Raw genomic sequence first — 21,333 nt, 5'->3', positions numbered from 1 at the left:
TACATTATAAAATAAGACATTTAGATCTTAAGGCAATATCTCATTAAAACAGGATAATATTTTTTTAGCAAGTAAACACTTCAGGGGAAAAAAACCCCACCCTTATTTAGCTCTAAAGCAGAAGCAACATTATAATTATCTCTTGGCTATAGGAAAAGAATAAAGAAGCAGGTAATTTCTAATCTCTAAAACATGGAAATGAGAGGCAGAAAGGAGATTTAAAAAATTTCCCCAACTACCTGGAATCCACTACGTTTGCCTGTGTCCTTAGGCCCATTTGCTGCTCTGGCACCTTCATGACTGGTGGCTGTGGCTTTTTCTGAAGGCCTTACTTGTGCTGTCTACTCCTCGCAGAACACTTCCATTCCAGAATATAACGTGTTACTGTGATGTTTTGCAAGGAGAGTTACTTAGCTGTCTGGGAAAGCTGTGTCTAGTGCTGTCCTGTGTTGCATGTTTTTCTGCTAAAATTCTGCTGCTGGACATCTGAAATGAACAGGTTTTAGAGGTGTACTGATTCACCTGGAGCCATAAAATATTTCTGAACTATCAAAAAATCTCCCTAAACCCCAAAAACAAAACCCCACTGAAACATTCCCCAAAACAAATAAACAACCAGAAAAGAGCAACCCAGGGAATCGCTAAGCATGATGTTAGAAATAAACTACAAATTATGACTAGTGGAATGTATAAACACTGAGCATTTTAAAGTTTATGTGAGTGGAAAATATCAAAGTTCATAACCCAGTATACTACACTGTTAAAAACACAATATAGGTGAGGAGTTCTATTGCTATTTTTAAAATCATTATTATTATCTAAGACTATGTTTTTCAAGTTGCCTGATGAAGGAAAAATTCCTTTGACATAACAACCTCCTTCACACATAAAGATATCTAAATTCTTTATTCAGGAAAATATTTGATAAACTGCTAGTGTTGTTATTTTAGAACAACTAATTACTTCTGTAACATTAAGGTTATATGAATTCTTTTTACCATGAGACAGTTTTCATGAGAATAAATTGTCCAAACAAACATATGCACCACAGTTTATTTTTCAAGGGAGTACTGGAGACATCCCAGACCACCTGAGACCTTTATTATGAGAGCCACACTTAAATACACATAAGAGATCTCCAGTGTAAGTCTTGTTCAAGGGCTTTTTTGTCCCCCTGTGTAAAATATCTGATGTGGAAGAATGATAATGATTTCAATAAATAAAACAGTAAATGATGATACAATGAAGGTATCAAAGTAAGTTATTGCTGTAAAAATATATATATATATTTATATATAAACATCAGCTTCTTTGTACCCTTCTTGGGGCGTTTGAATGACAATGGGTTAATCCTTTGAGTTTTTACTCCCTTGTAAACAGAACTGTTTCTCCTGTTTGTAAACAGACATTTTTTAAAGCAGCATGAAACTACTGAATAAAAATAAGCTAATCTACATGAGGAAGAACTACAGCATCAGCATTTTAGGCTAGCAGACATCCTCCTGCCAGATATCCAAACCTTTTTGTTATATATTGATCTGAATTCCATGCAAATAGTTAATGCAGTGCATGCTGTTAATAGCATATTCCTAATTGCTTCTTTATTAAAGATGAAAAAAGAGCTGTAAATGGATTTGTAGAATTTATTTCAAGTAAATAAGATACCGTATTCTTTTGCAAGAATATTTTGTTGCCAAAGATGTAATTATTAAAAGACAAGGTTTCATATGTTAAAGATAGAGAAAAGATGAGTATTTACAATCAATTATGTTTAAAAACACTGCTAAGTTCTGTATGCTTCATTTTATACTTCCATCAAGAACTGTACATTCTTTCCTTTAAACTTCTGCTTCTAAACATTTTACTGTGGCCTCAGGCTTAGTTTTACACTCTTCTACCTTATTTCCATTATTCTGTGTTTCCTTCTCAGGTGTTTGGTCATTTGATTTTGTCTCTTTGAGAGCAGTAGTTACAACTGTTTCTTTTTGCTGATTCTTGTTTAAAAATGGTAAGGTTTTCTTGTACCTTTAAAAAGAAAAAAAAATATAGTAAAGCAGAAATACTGACATAGTTTGATAGCATCACTAAAACAGCTGGAATTAAATTACCCTACTCAAGCAGAAGTCTCTCAGAGGATAGTGGCATGCTAGATCATTGTGCTTTCTTGAGCAGTGTGCTTTTTAAAGAAGTATTTTGGTACTTTTTAAAAAACAGAAAATGTATATTCAGGATTTGTGGTGAGAATTGCACACTTTTTAGTAGCATTTAATGATGCACTGTATTGAAGGTCTAAGTTTGACAAATGAATTTGATAGTGTATAGTGTTAAAATTAAAATTATTTCTGCAGCCACAAAGCTGGGGAGTAGAACCTCAGCTTCGCTGCAACCAGGATGTGGCTTTCATACTATTGTTTTAACCAAATCAAGTATAACTTTGCCTGGGTAATCAGGGGATAGGGAGGATTAGGACGATTTGTACTTAGGCCTATGTATCTTAGAAATAAAGCTATCCTCTATTACATTAGGTGAAATTGTACCTAATCATCATAAGATAGATGATATAATTGTAATGATTGTTGATAGCTGAATGTGATTATTACCTTAAACCAGCATCTTGAGAATCACAAGGGAAGATATTTACCAAAATTCATGCTTGGTTGTATACAATAGAACAATGGGAGGCTTAATGATTGACCTGGATTTGTATAACAAAAGGGTATAAGACTGTACACATTTTGAGCCCTCATTGGAGTTGGATTTGGGTCTGTACCCTGACTCCCCGAGCTCCTCAATAAAGCACCACATATAATCATTCTGTGATTACGTTTCCTACACCAACAAGTTCAACAATTATTTTTTTCTGAGCAAAATCATAGTGCAATAATGAAAACTTTCCCCTTGAGTGTGACATAGAGAAAAAAAAAAGAAGGATAAAACTGCATTAACAGGTTTGTGTATGAGCAGATGCACATTTCAGTGTTGCTATTTTGACACACTTGGAAATGTCTCACATTAGGCATGGATGACCAGTTAAAAATAGGCAATATTTTTTGTGTGTTCCTTCTCTAAAGCAGGGAGTGGCAACAGCAACAAAAAAATCTATCTGCATAAAAACTGAGTTTAAGATTTTTTAAATTTGTGCAACACTATTATGTCATCATCATTACTTCTCTCCTCTTTAGTACATAATTTAAATATTCAGTGATTGCACTCTAGGAGTTATTTTGGTCCAAGAGAGAAAAAAATGCAACTTACCTTTTGACATAACAGACTCCTAGAACAACTGAAATAATGAAGAAGATGATTGCCAGTATGAGAAGTGCAGTGGGGATACCTGCAGATAAAAGTGATACAAGCACAGAGTTTTTATTTGTGTACTTAAAGCTGATGTTTTGAAGGCTTAAGAGCAAAACTCTGGATTATTCTAAAAACAGCCTAGTATAAGAGTATATACATATGAACTAAAGAATAGAATATTAGGAAGATCACAAGGTGAGTTACTCCAGATCACTTCTGCCAGGGTAGACTATACTGGTATTTAGGCCATCCCTGACAGATATTTGTCTAATCTGCTCATTGGAGGATTTTTATAACCTGCACAGAGAAAACATTCTTGTGATTAACTATCCTTACAGTTAGTATGCTTTTCCTCATATTTAGCCTATTCTTCCACTGCTGTGTATTAGGATTGCTTACTCACACCTCATATCTCGAGTACAACTCTCCTTAAAACTTTCTTGGCTTCTTTTGGTTTTAAGAGCCTGGTGAGTTTTCCATTACACTGAGAGAGTTGGCTAAGTTTTTTTCAGAAATTTATTTACCCCAAATCACAATAACCAGAATGAACTTACACCATTTCAAAATTTATCATAAAGTATAAAATCAGATCTTAATTCCTCTTAAAAGCTATTTTAAAATCCTCTGCCCTATAATCTTCATTCTGCAAAACCATAACACTCCTAATCTGCCTCCAGGGTCATCTATATCAAAATGGACAGTGGAGCAGCAAACAAAAATAGCTGTGAACAGTTTGACTACTAACTTCTACATAATTATCTCTTTTCATTAAATAACTACCACATAAGGCCTTTACCTCCAAAAACAACAGCATCATTCTTAAAGGCCAGGTGGGGGGTGTGCTTGGGAGAGTCAGTGGGCGAGTGCTCCTCTGGCACTGGTGTGGTGGGCGCCTCTGTTGGCAAGATCGTTTCAGTCACGCAAATGACACGAAATCTCTTTCTCAGGAATTGTTCTGACTCAGTCACAGTGGGCACTGCAGTGATGTTCTCAGTCAAATCAGAGGCTGAATATGCAGTCAAGTCCCCTGATACAGTTGATGAAGGAGATTTGGTTGTAGTTGGGTCTGGTTGACAGGAATTAATCTGGACATCTGCAGGAAGGAAAAGAAATTCATAAAAATTGTGTTGGATGCCAGTTTTGTACTTACTGCACACACATTTATTGAAATTGTTCTTCAGTCTTTCCCTTCTGGAAACTATTAATTTTTTTTTTCTCACAAAAGCTTTGCCCAAACCAGGTATTCCTATTTCAAATATGTGGTTACAACCTAGATTACACAGCTTTTATCGTTACTCACATAGTTACACGCTCCTTTGAGCAAGTGTGGTACTCATTTTATGATTCCATACCAGTGACTATATTCCTCATGAAAACTAGAGTAATACTGCACATAAAACCCAACAGTATAACATCACACAGAGCAGGAAGCTTAACTGCAGATTCAATATTCAAAAATATTTCAATTATATTATATATATGTTCAAAATATGTGCATGTTGCTGCTTGGAAAATTAATTTGATTTCCTGTAAAAAAAATGTAGCCCATAAAAGTTTCAAATGTATCAGGCACCAGTGTGAGATAATAAGGAGATTTGATTCTAAGTGGGGAGGAGAAGATAGGAAGTAAAAAAAAACAAACCCTTCAGGTTTGAAGAAAAAAAGTATTTTCCAGAAATTAAGTCATTTAATAGGTGTGGACGTTGTCTGTATAAAAATGTAGGTGCAAGTGAAGTTTTATATGGAATGGGAAAAACTGAGTTCTGAATCAGGCTCCTGCAAAAATGTGAAAATTCAGCTTTGCTAGTGAAATTCTGTATTGTGTAAAGCTATAAACATTTCACTAAAGTAGCAACCAGGTTACAACCTAAATGATAGGGAAATGATGTATGTGCTGTTTTCCAAGTGAATTCCCATGGGAAGCCTGATGACGCAGTCACCTTTACGGAATAAAATGCCAAAGGGCAGGGGCTTGACACTTTTTCCACTATGGTTTTTCAAGAGCTTCTGGCAAGTTTTCTGGCACAAGAAAACTGACAAAGTGAGCTTCAGACAAATATTTTGGAATGAAATGCCTACAACAGGTAACAGTTTGGAAATTAAGATAAAGAACTGCAGAATCTTCCCAATGTGAAATATACATTAAATGGTTTTTGAACCATTGAGCAAGCTTAACTTTCTTCACATGCTCCAACAGCATATATCTATTTCTTTTATCTTAATTAAAGAAAAACAAAGCAAATAATTCGGAGTTACTTGCTGCGTCTTTACCCAATCTACCCAACACTTTTGATGCACAATAACACACATGTCATGCAGTGAAATACCATGTTGCATAGACCTTCTCTTTACAGCTTTATCCTCAGTCTCTTTGGAACCTCCAGTGCTCAGTCACCAGGCAGGCTCTCAGGTCTTTACATCTTTGCATGGGCATGTCCTGCCTCTCCATCTTTCTCCTGCTTTCCAGCCCTTGTTCACACAGTGTTCCTGAAAACTTCTTTACATTTTTACTTTTTAAAGATTTTTTACATATTTTCTTGTTCCTGTTATCTAAAACTCATTGGCAAAGTCCAGGAACTGATTTTATATAATGAAATTATCTTTTATTTGATCTAATTATTGGGATATTTGTTATGTAATAACCATAGATATGGGACACAGGTAGGAAAACAATATCTCTAGTTATATATTTTTAGGTAATACCACAGAAGCCATTAAGAAACAATACTGATCTATTGTGCTGAGATCTAACTTATATCAAGGCCCAAGTTCTGCTGTTGGATCTTCAATCTGGAAATAGCAGTGAGGGGAAGGGCAGGTCTTTTCACATCTAGGATGATGCAAATTAAAAAGAGCTGTTGAATTTTACTGATTGGGAATCTAATTAGTTTCATGGTCTCTTGGCAGTTCTGGCTTATAATTTAATTTTGCTTAATAGATAGACTTCCCTTTATTTAAAAAAAATTCCAGTTTTCCTGAAGTACCCCACTCTTGGCCTTTTTGCAAGAACAGACACATCACACATAGACACCCTGGTTAAAGATTCAGTCATTCTCCTTTAAATTATCATGCCCAAATAATCAAAATATATTAAGAGCACTGTCAACATTACAGAATGGTAAAAGCAAACTCTTCCTCAAGAGCTTTCATGGCAGCACCAAATTATTAATTGGGATTAACTGAATTCACCTTTTGCATTTCTTGGAAGCTTCGGAGCTAAGAACAGATTGACAATGTTTAAGACTGGGGGAAGGGGTCAACAAATTATAGGAAATTATTAATTTAAAATATTTTTTTCATGTAGATTAAAAAAAACTGATATAAGCCAAAACACACAAAAAATGTAGTTGTCATGCTTACATACCTGAGGAATTGAAGCAGTAGACATGAAATTTTTTTTCCTTGCCAGTGTTCCATGGTACTATCCCAGTTTTTCCCTGACCACATTTCTGGTTGGATGTTATCCGAGGAATAACAACAAATCCCTCTTTCACCCATCCAAAGCTACAAGAAAAAGCATCAGTGCTTTTAGTATGAGATTTATCACCAGCCTCAGCTGTGTGTGAAGGTGCTTACTAAAGGTAGTGGGTCACTAACTGATGGCACATACTTGCATGTTTCAAAGCCATGTTTCAGAGCCTCTTCAACTTGTGTTTTACTTGCCAGCTGTAGATTGAATTGGTTACATCCATTACTTGCTTCTGAGAAATTTGCTTTCTGATCAAGATAAATTCCTATACCTTTGATCCTGCAAGGTGAATTAATGGAACCTGTAATTAAGCCATAAAATAGTCAAGGTTAGTATTTGAATATTAATGTTTGTTCCTCATAAAGAATTTAAGATCAATGGAATTGAAAACTTTTTAAAGTTTCCAGCTTGAGGGTAGCAAAAAACTAATTGCTAGCATAAAAGACATATTTTAAAAATAGAACGTATTTTTTAACTCAAAAGTTTGAGATTTCAAGAGGTTTGACTGAAATTGGAATAAATGCATATACAGCCTTTTTTCTCTCTTTTCTTTTTTTTTTAATAAATTAAAGCTAGCTGTTGCACCATGGCATTGATTCTGTTATTATACCCTTCTTATCAAGATGGTAAAGTATATAACAGCAAAGGAAATATACATATTTTTTCATGGAATTAATATACCAATAAGAAAATAAAAAGATTGTATCCTTTCTGATGTTCCTTATTCTTCCTAAACTTTTTTTCTTTTTCTTTTCCTAGCTTTGCATAATGCTTGCATCCCCCAGACACTGTCAAGTGTTCCATTTACTGAGTTTGACAGGGAGCAGGAAAAGAGGAGAAAGGCCAGGTGAATTTAACACTTTTCCAGGCAGTTCATCCAGATTTTTAAATGCCCACAGCTGGCACACCCTTTGTAACACCTGCACCAGCAAGTGCATAGCTCAGGTTACATTTGCTCTTCTTTCTTATCTGTGTTAAGGGCATAGGACAGAATTCAGAATTTAGCACAAATAAGGCAAAAGGATATTACTAGTTTGCCTCCATATTTTACTGGGAGCATTTACTGGAAAAAAAAGATTCTTTTGGAGTTACCTACGGTAATTGCCCTGTCAAATGTAACATTTCTGCCTTTCATTGCAGACATGTCAGATAATCACCAGCTACAGGTGTTACTTCCTTGCTCAATATGTTTGTCAGACTGTATTCACTAGGTGTATACACTAATGAATATTTCATAAAATCTGTGCTTCGGAATACAGGTAGTCCATAAATTCTCAAGGCAGGATGAAGCAATGCCTTCAAATCCACCCCATGACTTCTTAACCAGACAAGTTAAACTGAATTTTATGAATGAAAAGATAGATCTGGCAGCCAAGCCACTTTTGTGATGAGAAGTGGGCAAAAGGTGACTAAGCTTGTGTGAATGCTAAGAAACCAGACAAGCTTTTAACCCCTGCTCCCACTGGACGTGGTGAGGCTGGAAATGGCTTTTGGAAAATGATGCATTTCTGCTGTGCTTACATTTAGTTTAAATATTTGTAAGAGCGATCTTTGAATCAGGTGGCTTTATCTCAGCAGAGAGGTAAAGCCACTGAACCCTTGAGCAGTGTTCACAGACAAACTGGCTGCATCCAGCCCTGGCCTGAACATAAGTCAAGCCCAAACACATTGCAGGGGGATGCAGAGAAGCCCTGCTGCTCGATGAAGGCATCTGTGCTGTTATCAAGGACTTCAAATCTACCTTATTTAGTGTCTATTTTCTCTCTATTTTCCCTATATGAGCCAATACAACTTTTAAAAAGCAATGTTGAGGAAGGAAACTTCTCAATGACCAACTTTACAAATTTCAAATAAAACTGAGCAGCTGACTGAAAGGAATGTAATGAAATCTTAGAAAATTACCTAGGTGCTTGTGAACTGCTACACTCATTAGTCATTCAGTTACAGGACAAATACTTTCACCTGTGTATTGCACGATAGATACACAGCATACTACAGAAATTCAGTGCCAGAAATTTAAGTTGCAAATTATAAGAAAAGTGACTCTAGGATTTGGACCAAAGTTGTGTCTTAAAATGTGCTAGGCCTTTTAAAAGAAAATAGTGATGTAAATGACAGATTTTGTAAAAGTCATGAATTTCACACTGTGAGGAAAGAATCCAAAAATAGAATACTAGCCTCTTCAAGTCTCTTCATTTCTTCTTAAATTACCTCTGAACTCTGTTCTAAAGATGACTGAGTTTGTACACTAATCCTTTAGAAGGATCATTATCCTTTTTGGTCCATGGGCTGCACATAGCTGTACTTTAAGCTCTGCTCTATTTAGGTAACCTAGTCCTGGCCCATTCTGCTCAGTATTTGGGTCTTCTTCAGTGAAATAAGTGGGAAGACCTAGACAGAAGAATCTCACAGTAGGACAAAGTTGCCATATAACAGGAAGAAAATGGTTCTGTTTTTGTAAGCTCTGGATGTTGGCCTTATTGTGTAACAACGACAACAAAAAAATCCCTTTTTGCCTTTTTGGGGGGAAGCTGTTGTTTTTCTCTTTGTCTTGTGTCTAACCTTCATTCTGATTTATTTGAGTTCCCTTTGGCTGCTGGTGTCAGGGAGCAGCAAGTGTGAGGCTGTTCCACAAGGAAACGGGCCAGGAGCAAAGGGTGACAGGCAGGGCTGTGCCCTCACCAACCAGGGCACCACAGTGGGGACACTGGCAGGTTTCACTGCCAGCCCCAAAGAGCAAGACAACGAGTCAGACATCCAGAAAGTACATTTGGGAACAGCAGGAGATGGTTCTACACATGCCTGAAAGTCTTTGCTGGAGACAAGGTTACCTGCAGCCTAAATCCTGAGTCCATATGTGGAAGCCCAGTCAGCAAATCACTACAGGAGGGACAGGACATGCAACAAAACAGCTCCAAGACAGAGCTGGAGGTCAGCCCTGAGCTTAACCGGAGCTCTTGGAGCCATGAGGGTGTGTGAGAAGGTGTCCCAAGGAAGGGTATACTTCCTCAAGCTCTCCTTTTCCCCAGTGGAAATTGTACAGTGTCGGTTTTGCTGGAGGACACTACTGTTGTAAGGTTCCAAATCCTTTGGAATTTCAATAGGACTTGAGCATCTAATTTGCTCAGTCCAGAAGTCTTTCAGTAGGTGAGAATATCAATTGTCTGCAATAACTATATATGTTCTTTAACATAAATAGAATAAGCATTAACTCCTTGAAAAAATGAAGCATCTGGAGGCTTCTGGTGTGTACTGAGCATCTGCAGATATCTCAGCAGCTACTGCAGTTAGAATGGATTCTGTCAAGCTGATAATGGAATCTGAAAGAGAACTGGTTTCCTGTTCTGCTCTCCGAGGATTTTACAAAACAGTTTGCTCTGGTACTTAAAATAATACAAAATAAAGTTACATTTCAATACATCTGAGCTTAATCCTAAATGCAATACTAGATCTTTAAAATAAAGAGTTCTGTGGCATTTAGATAAAAAGGCTTCAGCATTTTCAGGAATTGAACTAGACCAACAATGAAAGTTGCCCTGTATGCCAGGTTTTGTTGTACTGTATTCTCAAAGCCCTGTGGTTTCCTTTGACAGGAACACATTTACAGATGCTCCTTCCCCACATTTTTGTTTGCAAATCCAGCTACTTTTCCCAAGACTTTAAAAAGTGGAATTTTACATACCTGTTACAAAGTAATTTTGAGCCAGGAATGTCATAACCCAGGTGAAAGACACTGCTGAGGTGACTCCAAGATAATTTGCCATTGCCACCAGCTTGGAAAACTCAGAAAAGCAGGAAATTGAAGGTAGATTGTCTCCCGTGCTAAGAAAAGCTAGGGTATTGGATGCTGTCAGATGATGAGATGACTTCTGGAAAGCAACTTCAGCTGTCACTGCACTGCTTCATAGAAAGAATGTCAGAGCCAATGGGTTGACTGTCCCACTCTAGGGCGAGGTCACAGACCGGAAATCCCTAATCACCCTTTCCACTCACTTTCATGTAGGGGTTGCTGAGAAATTTCACTACTGCTGATTCAGATAGCATGGCTGAGGAAGGGAGATAAGGATGTTAGACTGCTAAGTCAGTAAACACTTAGAAAGAGGTTTTGATTTTGCTATTTTTTCCTCTTTTACTGGTCAACAGATCATTATTCATGTTGCCTATTGAGCTGGTAAATAAAACATATCTATTGTATCACAATATGCCAGATAAGAATTTTCTTTTTTACTGGAACTAGAAGGGCATCCATTCCCTATTGTCCTATTTGTCTTGATGAAGTAGTTTTACTTGTTTGGGTTTTTTTTTTCTTTAGAATTCCAAAGCAAAACAAATTCTCATAACACAGAGGTAATATGAAACTTATTTTTGAAGAGATTTGGAGATACACTACTGTAAATGGGATACCTTGTGAGACCATAGATGCAGAGGTGGCAGCCAGTGCAATCACTTCTGCCTTTTGTGACATTCCAACAAACAGTGATTCCTGTGGATTCAAACACAGATGATCCTCACAGCAATAACTTAGAAAACCTTCAGGAAGTCTTAGCAAAGTTGGTGGTTTTTTTTTTTTTTTTTTTTTTTTTTTTTTTTTTTTTTTTTTTTCCAGAGGTTCCAATAAACACAGAGCAGGAATGGAGTTCAAGGGATGGGCTAATTCCTTTAGTATCAGCCATGTCTGCTGTATCTACATTATTCCTGACAGATGTTTGTCCAACCTGTTCTCAAAGATTTCCAGCAGCAGATTCCTAACATTTCCTCTAATTTTCTTGCTCAGTGCATCACTGTTCTTTACAGTTCAAAGGTATTCCCTACTCTAACCTAACTTAGCCATTTCCTGGTATAAACCAATCACTTCTTTTCCTGCTGGCAATGGACATGGAAGATAATTTACTCCCTTATGTTTTGCAACTGTTTTATGTTTTTAAAGAGTTATGCCTCTGCGCCCAGTTTTCTTTTGGCTAAGAAACTCCTGCTGCCTCACTCTCTGGTTCTATGTGATGCCTTGCCAATGCCAAGACTAATAAATAAATTGCTTTACCTGCTTTACAGTTCAGAATGGTGTCAGTCTTTTTATATTTGCAACAGTATGATTTTCTTACATCATGTTCAATTTGTGATTCAGCAAACTTTTAGATGTCCAGTGTCTCCAGGCTGTTTTCAGAGTCCTCTAAACTCAAGTTGAACAGTGTAAATCTACCTCTTTAAACTGTGGTTTGCATTTAGAAAGCCCACAGTTAATATATGAAAGAACATTAACTTTAATGGGGCACAGGCATCTAATAACTCTGTTACATGCTGCTGCAGAAGCAGCATGTAACAGGGTTATGAGATGGTGCTCTGTAACACACACAGGCACCTACAGTGCCTGAGGAGAATGCTGAGGGTCAGTGAAATTTTGTCTCCACAAAAAATGTGTCTCCATTAGCAATGATGAAATGAAAATTGGGTTGTGTCTCGGCTGTGGTTTGGAACTGAATTTGGTAAAACTGAATGAGACAAATTTCTAGCTCCAATTTCTGTTCCCTCCCTTATTGTGCTGTACTTACCTGCCTCTACAAATGGCAATGTCAGATACTGTAATCAGACTTAGTTAGCTCTCACCTGAAGAAGGCTGTAAGAGAATTCACTCACAAGGTAGAAGCAGAAACAAATTATTAGTTATTCTGTAGCTCTCATGGACTACAGACTGTGGCTGTAAAATACTGAGAAAATGAAATGAAATATTACCATTGAAAATGCTTACCTTGAACTGCTGAGTGTTTCCTACCATGAAAACTAATAAATAGCTGGGTTTCTGACATTTTAAAATTGCATGTTAGTTGTCCTGACAGGTCTTAACATTTTGTGCCTACTATCCTCACCATGGCAAAGTTCATTTAGTCAAACTCTTGATGTTTAGTAGGATTTTTAGATGTAAAAATGAGATAAACACCTTTGCAACACCAAACAAAAATATGAGCTCCTTCACAAGCTCTTACAGATTAGGAGGGGCAGAAAAAAGTTTTAGAATGATGAAGCAAGACTGAAATAACATTGTTTTTCGTCCGTTTCTTCCCTTTTTGTAGTTCAGCTGTTTCAAAACTGCATGGAAGATCACTTATCTGGAATGTAACAGTACAAAAGGTCTTTAACTTTTTGGTGTGTCTTCTTCATAATCAGTGTGGTAAAAGAAAAGCAGACCTATACTGAACAATTAATTAGTCTTTGACCTAAATACTTATTGCAACCTATATGAAAAATTCCCAGCCTTTTATGTCAGCATGTTTTAAAAAGCTGATGAGGGTTGCTAAACAGAAAACTTTTGATAAGACAGAACACATGTAACTGTTCTCTACAATAATTTCAAAAGGAACCTTGATATCTGAACAACAGTAGATGAAACAAACAAACAAACAAACAAAAGTTCATGTAGAAAATACAAATATCAGGGTCTTTCCATGGAAATATTAATTCCTTTCCAGGTTGTTGATGTCCCAGAGTTTGTCCCCTGGCAGAGACCATCAGAGATTCAGGACTTGAGGACTGACTCCTACCCACTGGTCAGGCAAGTCTGCTCCCCACAAGACTCAGGCTTCCCAGACCTCCCAGGTCGACATGGACATGAAGCAAATAAAACTCCTGACCTCTTGCCCAGAATCCTTGAGTTATAGATTTTTCCCTTGTGGCTTCCCATGTTCAGCCTCCTCCGTGACACGTGGCCTCCTTCAGAAGCAGGAGTTAAACTCTTTCCAGGATATTTCAGCTTCCCCTCTCAGCTGGTTTCTAGAGCATGTCAGGGATGACCCTGCTTCCAAACACTTTCTCCATTGACACAGGAGTTTGCTCTCCTCTTCTGTCCCATTTTCCTGAAGAACTGGAAGACTAAGAGCAAGATCCTCGGAACATGTAACAGTGTAGACAAGGCAGGACTTACTTCATGAGGACATGGCCATCAATATGCTGACAGAACACCCCAAATCTTTAAGGTAAAAAACACTGAGGACTTTGAAACCATAATTTTATTTCAAAACTCAAGTATGTGATACTATACAGTACAATACCAGCACACTTGTGCAAAATCTTACAATATTACAGATTTAAATATGATACACAAAAATAGTGCCCTTTTGAAATTCCTTTTGCTAGAAACATTTGTGCTGTGCAGGAGAAACAATAAATGTGTCTTGTTAATGCAGAAAAATAAATATTGCACCCCAAGAAAACTATTTCAGTGGTAATAGCATAAATAATAGGTCTGTTTCTTGTTATCTGATGTGATCTTTGAAAACAGAAGAGGTTGTTTGCCTTTTTTTTTTTTTCCAGATAAAGCAAACTAATAGACAACAGATAAAATTATATTTAGAATAGATTTTGAGCTTAATCTAGTTTCCTATTAAACAAAAGGTGTTTTAATTAAATAACTAAAAAATATAAGCATAGCTATTTAGTGTGCTGTTACTCATTGTGGTTTGTTTTTTTTAGTGGACAGCTTGCTCAAAGTAGTTATAAAAAGAACAGGCTTTTTAGTAAACTTTATCTTCATTTTTGCACCCCCAATAAAATATTTTTTCTCTTTCAGTTAATTTGTGGCTAAATTATACTTGCCTCAGACATGCAAGTAATTCAGTTCAAATCAGTACAACTACTTATGGGAATTGTCCCTTTGCACTAATTCCACAAAAAGTCAGTGTGCTGAATTTTAAGAGAGGATGGAGACCTCATTCACCCACTGACCAAAATAACCTTTTCACATGCTTAACACTAAGTAGTTAGAAAGTCCTGTTGATATCAATAACTTTCTATGTATACTTACAATCAGTTATTGGACTCACAACAGTGCAGATGTAAATAAAAACAAATCAATTCAATTACAGGCACTGTTATTTTTCTACAGTGCAGCCCAACGTTTCCACAATCACATAAATATGTGCCATAAATTTTTGGCATAAAGAAATCTGAATATTTAGAAGTATTTACCTTAAATTTTATTGTCTTATTAAGTTATAATGCTATTTGTAAAGAATATTAAGTTAAAGAAGCTGATTTTAGTAAAGAAGTATTCAAGAAACTACTGACAATTTTTTTTCCAATACTGAAAGTACATGAAAGGTCACAGTAGTTCTTCACAGTCAGAAATTCTAACTGAACCAAACAGATTCCAAGTAATTTGCAAGAAACCTTCTCCTGTCTTATTCATTACCAATTGCAATTTTAGACCAAATTACACTTCCCCATTATCCTTTTTGAACTTCCTTAAGCACACTATTCCTCAATATATACACTTAAAAAAAAACAAACAAAAAAACCCAAAAAAACCACAAAAAAACCCACAACCCTCCTAATTGCTTATAGACTCCCTTCCCTACCCCCACCACACCGCCCAAAAAAGGTGGCAGTGGTTGGCTTTTTTTTTTTTTTTTTTTTTTTTAATTTTTTTTCTTTCTCTATATAAATTTCTCCCTAAGAAACATGTGGCCAACAAAAATTCACCAGCAGGATACTTGTTACTAGTGCCAGGTATGTGAATTAAATTTCTGACTGAGTTAGAAACCTGTTTTCTTTGATAATTAGCTTGAGGTTCAGTGTTTCCACCAAAAGAAGACAGGACAATATTGACTGCATCGGAACTGAAATTACAGTACTTCATAACACTCTTATCCTTCCACTGGAAAACAGACCCATTTCTCAATCAGAAAATGCCAGGAGAATGCAGGACAGGAGTGCAATTGAGTGTCACGCTGGATTTGCTGCTGTTGCAGCAAATAACTCCAAACAGCAATGGAAAGACAAACACGGTTCACCTTCACTCAGAAGTGCTGCTCAGCAGGTACAAATGGCACACCTCCAGTGTCATATTTTGGTCTCAGCCCTAGGTGCTGGGTTGTGCACAGCTAATGGCTTCACCATTTTCAAATTGCTTGTCCAAAAATTTCAGGCTTTCACATTCTTGTGTGAGAACTCACAACTCCCAAGTAGGCAGAACTGGCAAAAAATCTGGGCAAAAGATCATTCTAGCCTGATGTGATAGTTCAGCTTTGGAAATGTATCAGATGGTCTTGGCATCAGATTCTGAAAATGAACTACTGAAAACACATAGCGAGCTCTCCTAAGCCCTCACTCCTACCATGGCCTGATTGATGTAGGCACTGGTTGGGTTCTGGCTGCTCTCACAACTCTGCTCCTGTTGCAGATCTCAAAGAATGCTTATTTCCAGTGTTAGCAGGAAGGCAGAGTCTGCTTGGTGTGGTCATTTCTATACAGAGGTTTGAAGAGCTTTTGTTTTCTTTTTCAATAAAGAATTGAAGATTGCTTCCCATATCCAAGACTGCTGTGTTTTGGGCTTGGGTAACACAAGGACCCTTTCCATGCAGCAACCACTTTTAGCTGCAACCAGCACTGACTCTGAGTGGCATACATAAATTTTTGGAAACTTTCATGTATGAAAAGTTCCCAGACTTATTGGATTATATCAGCTGTGCTACCTAGACCCCATTTTAGGTTCTGTTGAGTATCCCATTTTAGAAAAAGTGGTGGTCCCATTCTTGAAGTTTATCATAAAACTTGAAGTATATCATAAATCATATATCATTTATGCATGTACTTAGCCTTCCATTTAAATAATCATATAGATAATTCCTCTTATAAAGTTACTTTAGCAGCAAGGCATTTGGTCTTAGAATGTAATTATACTCTTCCATGGAAATATTTCTATTTCTACCCAACAGCCATGAATAAGGAAATTATTTAGCCTCTTAAAACCCAAAGGACTTAAATGCAATTAGTACTTCAAGAATCAACAAAAAAATTCAGGAAATGTAAAGTAAATCACTAACTGCAAATGCGGGTTTTATGATGGTCTTCCAAATGTCAATGTCCTGTGCAAATCATTCTTCCAAATGTCTTGCAGGTTGCTGATTACTGCCACAACCTTACCATGATTCAAGATGACTTTATTTGTACAAGTCCTTTACAATAAGAGAACAGATAGGATTATTTATCAGATTGGCATCTTGGCAAGGAATGCTCACCATGTATCCCAAACGTCGTGGTGTGGAGTGACTCACTTGCCTAAGGGACCATGTGGAACAGCCACAGGGATGACTAAGCACTACCTTTAACAATGGTGCTCTAATACACAAACTTGCTCAGGGATCATAAGGGCGCGGTTGTTCCTCTGTTATTCCGTGCGTTGCTCCTGTCGGAATCCTGAGTTCCACCAGGAATACTGCTGGGCTCCAGAGCAGCTGGCCTTCCCTTCAGGTGCCTCTGACTTTTCATCACAGGAGTTGTAGGAATGGTAAATTCCCAACACCACAGCAAAAATGACTATTGCAGCCACTACAAGCCACACCACATTCCAGTGTTTGCACAGTTTGGGGTACAGGATATATAAATAATTAACGATGACTTCAAGTCTGCTGTAAAATGAAAAGAAAACTATTTTATATTAACCAAATGCAAATTTATTATCTTAAGCTTTTCAGTTTGAAAGGTGTCACAGGTGTTGCACCATCTTTTCTTCCCAATACAAACACCTTGTCAAAGAAGAATCAAAATGTAAAGTTCTTTTATGAAGAGCTGTACACTCAGATATTGCAACTCCAACTATTCTATAGGAGTAATATTTGTGAGACAGCTGGAGATTGTAAACCTGACTCCTCTTTCTCCCACCTGTCAGCTGGCAAATCTCAGAGCTTGATATGTAAAATTCTGCACTGTTCATACCTGGATCAACTAAATTAAACACTGGAATATGTGGTAAACATTTCTTCCCAAGAGTGTCATGACTAATGAGATGGCTGCTCTCTGAAGGTGGCTGAAATTTCAAATCAACAGATGTTTATAGCTATAATGGTTATGAAATGGAAACAAATTCTTCTGCATTAGATAAGGATCCCTGCCTTAACCTGGGACTGGACACATTACTTGCTTTAGCCAGCATTCATCTCCTCTGTAATGTACAGTCAGAGAGCATGGGGTACAGATGGGTGCAGTGTCACTCTAGTGACAGGAGTGACACATGGCACTAATTCAGGTTCCTGGATTACAACGTTTATGAGACAGTACATATCCACAGAGAGATACATTTTGGCATCTAAGGAACTTTTATGGAGCATTCTTTTACCTCAAACCAGAAGCAAACCCCATCAAGATGAAGCATCTTGATGTCAACACACAGCTTTAACCAAAGCATCAAAATCAAGTTTTGCATTTTGCAACTGCATTGTCCTGGAATATTACTTTCTGTGAAAATATTGTTATTTCAGTACACTTCTCCAGGAGGAAAGTATGCCAAAATGATAGTATAAAACACTTCCTTGGGTATCATAAGTAGAAAAAAGTGGCCCCTTTTGTATGGACATATTACACCACCGTCTCACCTGCTTTTCAGATTTTTTATCTCATCTTCATTTTCACTTTCTTCATGTTCATCATGACTTTCTTTGGGTGTCTCTTCATCTTCTTCCTTCAGTTCCTGTAGTTCTTTGGCTTTCTTCAAGGCTTCCTGATATCTTTATCAGAGAAAACATTTATTTCTTAGTCTACGATGTTGTATAAGCATGATCTTATTTAACAAAAAAATAGCTCTATATTTTGTTACAAGTAATAAAACACAAATAGCAGTCTTGCAGCACTGGAACAAGAGTAAAAATCAGCTGAAGACCTTGAGTAAGGCACACATACAGCCACCCTTCCTGAACAGAGGATTATACTAAAGCTGATACCAAATTTATAATTTTGAACAAAAAAACCCCAGGTTGCTCTCCACAGAGAACAATTTCTGTCTATTGTAAAGGAGTCAGTAAACGTTTCTCTTTAACTTTCTATAATTTTGAATATCTTCTAGATATTTCTTTATTTTCCTGGAGAATAAATGCAATTCAATGCTAAAGTCAGATGGCATGCTGGATTCTCCAGGAGAGGATCAAAATTTGCTTCACTCTTCACATAAAACAAAATTCTTTGCTTGACATTCAGAAATAGATCCCAAAGTTTTTAACTGCCCCAAAACATAAGGACTTATATAAAGGACTTTGTGACACCAACAACATAACTACTGTATTTAAAATTAAATTCTAAAAACATATGTCCTCATCTAGTAGCACATATTTACAGATTAAGTTCACAAAAAATATTCCCACCCCTTGTTATATGCTTCCTCTTCTATCTTGGCTTTAGTTTCAGGACTGATCTCCTCCAACCCACTCTGTGTCAGCACAGAAGTTGAGGTTTCACATTCAGGCTCTCCATTTGACTTCCCACTGCCAAGACAAAAGAAGCAGACAAATAGAAAAAAACTTCCCAAAAATGTGTTGTGTTTGGAGCATGCTGCAATTCTGTGAGTCACGATTTGTCTTTTTTAATGTTTATTGAAGAAATGAAATGTCTTTCAAAAGAAAAAAATTAAACACCAAGAAAAATATTAGTTTCAGGATGCTGTGATTTAAGAATAGTAATTATTATGCATCTAAGGTAAGAAAACTATCATTTTTGTTCTTCTTTAAAAAAGAAGAAAAGAGCCTTTGTTTCCTGGCTCATCCATGACATTTATTTGCTATTCATGAAAAACATTTAAACATTTCCCTCAACTTTCTAAAAATCATCTTAGAAATTGTAACCTGCTACGTAAGAGGAACACAACAGAAGTAATGTCAAACACTAATTCAACAAAACATTGTTTTTATTTGCCTTTTAAATATTCAAGTAATCTCCTAAGCTGAATTTATATGCTGAACTGATGCACAGGTTAAAAAAAAATACACATACCTCGTTTTTCTCACTAGGACTTTTCTCAAGTAAAAGTCTGGACCATTTAGCTTGAAGATAAGCTGTTTTATATTGCTGTCTTCCTGCAGTGCTCTCCTGTCATTTATTTTATCTTAAACAGAGAGTTTAAGTGATCGAGACATAGCAGATCTATCAAGGTCGAGGTTTAATAAGCTCAACAATGGATCCCATTTCAACTTCTGGAATCTCACCCTTTTTGGAGGTCATATTTTCCTGTTAGTTCAATAGTTCAACCTGATTGACACTATCTCTGGGCAATGGATTTTCTCTCAAGTCACATTAACAGTAGATATTATTTTCACTTGGATTTTAAACAAACCATGAGTATAAGCCTGAAGTGCTTAAACATACAAAACTGTGCTGGTCTAGGTAATTCTGCATTACTAGACCAGCTGCCCCATGCACACATATGCTCAAACTCAAATTTCAAGTTCTCCTTCTGTTACTTGGTAACACAATTTGTCTCCTTGGGTGCAAAATATCGATAAAGTGGTTTTTTTTTGTTGTTGTATTTTCTCACAGGATTTCTGTGCAGTTTCAAAAGATGGCCTAGATCTTGCAGAGTTCTTTTGAATAGTAGCAGTCAGTGCTGTAGTTCCCCATTTTTTGTTTTCTCAGCTGTTGCATACTTAGATTCTTAGTAAAGCACAAGGTAAAACAAAGTCATAAGATAAATTTTGTCCTGCCTCAGCACTAATCTAAAATACATGAAATTCAATATTCTGTAGTGATGTACACTTTGAAACTTTTAATTTGCATGTTTAAAGCATTCTAACAAGTAGTAGTAAATATCACAGTATTTCAAAATATGATTCTTTAAATTATCAATTAGTATTAGCATTTAATAGGCAGTGAGATGACCTAGACAAAACTCACTTCTCTAGAAGTGCTGGCAGAGCAGGAGTAGATGTTAGGTTGCTCCTTCCATTACTGGGTGATTCAGACTGTAAGTAAAACACAGAAATAAATGTTACATTCATTAATTAGTTAACGTTCCTGACTAAATAATTAAATATCCATTAAAATTCATTAATTAATTTCAAATGAGTGTTCAATAAAATGACAAAGGCAGTGTGCTGCTTATGTTTCCTTCCCACATTCATCAGCAAAGTATCTTAAATATGGTGCTTCCACGTTGCTGCCATTAACCAGAGTAAACAATGGATTTGCACACTAAGAATTTTCTCTGACAACTTCTTCTACCAAGTTTATTTTTCCCCACAAAATGTTCTCCATCATATATTGATCACTGAACAGTAAAATTATTCTATTGCTCCTCTCCTATTATCCTAAGAACATTAATTTATTAGCTGAGTTTTCAGTGGGAAGTTTTAAACAAAATGAATTAATAATAAATCATGGCAAACAAACACACCTGGTTCTTGAAACAATTGACTCTGAATACATAATAAATAAATTGCACAAACAGGTGCTTTTCTTACAAGTAAAATAGATCAATAGATTTAGCTTCTCAGCAAAATCCTCATTTAAATAACCCTATATTTTTAACAGAATGTTTCATCACTTTAAGGTTATGTCCCATCTTAGCTCATCTCTGAACAGTGAGTATGTCTTGCGGTTTTTCTCCAAAGCATTTGTAAGGATTTATTATGTTCAGATTAGAGTTTCATTAGATTTATGAAAGTTTTAAAAACAAAAATTCAATATAGAGGCTGATGGCTCCACTGATCCCACATCATCACAGAACCTCTAAATTGCTACCATGTACATTTCTGTACATTAACTACATTTATTTCTGTTCAGTGGACTTTTGGCAATAAAGAAGAGCAGTCCAGCTG

The 21,333-nt window shown here is 36.5% G+C and overlaps 2 protein-coding genes across 2 annotated transcripts in view; both read right to left on the bottom strand.

The window, feature by feature from the left end:
• Positions 1-1,629: 1,629 nt before the first annotated feature.
• On the bottom strand, positions 1,630-10,906 carry LYVE1 (lymphatic vessel endothelial hyaluronan receptor 1). Its single transcript, XM_066320742.1, has 6 exons — positions 10,449-10,906; positions 6,908-7,067; positions 6,662-6,801; positions 4,094-4,390; positions 3,256-3,334; positions 1,630-2,025 (listed from the first exon to the last, which is right to left on the bottom strand). The coding sequence occupies exons 1-6, from the start codon at positions 10,528-10,530 to the stop codon at positions 1,839-1,841; spliced, it is 945 nt and encodes a 314-aa protein (XP_066176839.1). The 5' UTR covers positions 10,531-10,906; the 3' UTR covers positions 1,630-1,838.
• A 4,233-nt stretch (positions 10,907-15,139) lies between these two features.
• The window catches only part of IRAG1 (inositol 1,4,5-triphosphate receptor associated 1), a 60,182-nt gene continuing 53,988 nt past the window's right edge, over positions 15,140-21,333 (bottom strand). The window contains exons 19-22 of the mRNA XM_066320741.1: positions 20,411-20,478; positions 18,889-19,008; positions 18,127-18,258; positions 15,140-17,163 (exon numbers count right to left, since the gene is read on the bottom strand). Of these exons, the coding sequence (XP_066176838.1) occupies positions 16,923-17,163; positions 18,127-18,258; positions 18,889-19,008; positions 20,411-20,478 (561 nt within the window). The 3' untranslated portion in view covers positions 15,140-16,922. The remainder of the gene's footprint in view (positions 17,164-18,126; positions 18,259-18,888; positions 19,009-20,410; positions 20,479-21,333) is intronic.

This window comes from Sylvia atricapilla, chromosome 6, assembly GCF_009819655.1.
Source record: "Sylvia atricapilla isolate bSylAtr1 chromosome 6, bSylAtr1.pri, whole genome shotgun sequence".
Classification (NCBI taxonomy): Eukaryota; Metazoa; Chordata; class Aves; order Passeriformes; family Sylviidae; genus Sylvia; species Sylvia atricapilla.
The sequence above is the reverse complement of the archived record's forward strand: the minus strand, read 5'-3'. Positions and strand labels throughout refer to the sequence as shown.

Excerpts from the sequence above, each read along its gene's own strand:
- LYVE1 (XM_066320742.1), bottom strand. The coding sequence starts at position 10,530 with ATGGCAAATTATCTTGGAGTCACCTCAGCAGTGTCTTTCACCTGGGTT. Across the intron at positions 3,335-4,093 it reads TGATGCTGTTGTTTTTGGAG|GTATCCCCACTGCACTTCTC; the intron begins GTAAAGGCCTTA and ends TTTTATCTGCAG. Across the intron at positions 2,026-3,255 it reads GGAGTCTGTTATGTCAAAAG|GTACAAGAAAACCTTACCAT; the intron begins GTAAGTTGCATT and ends TTCTTTTTAAAG.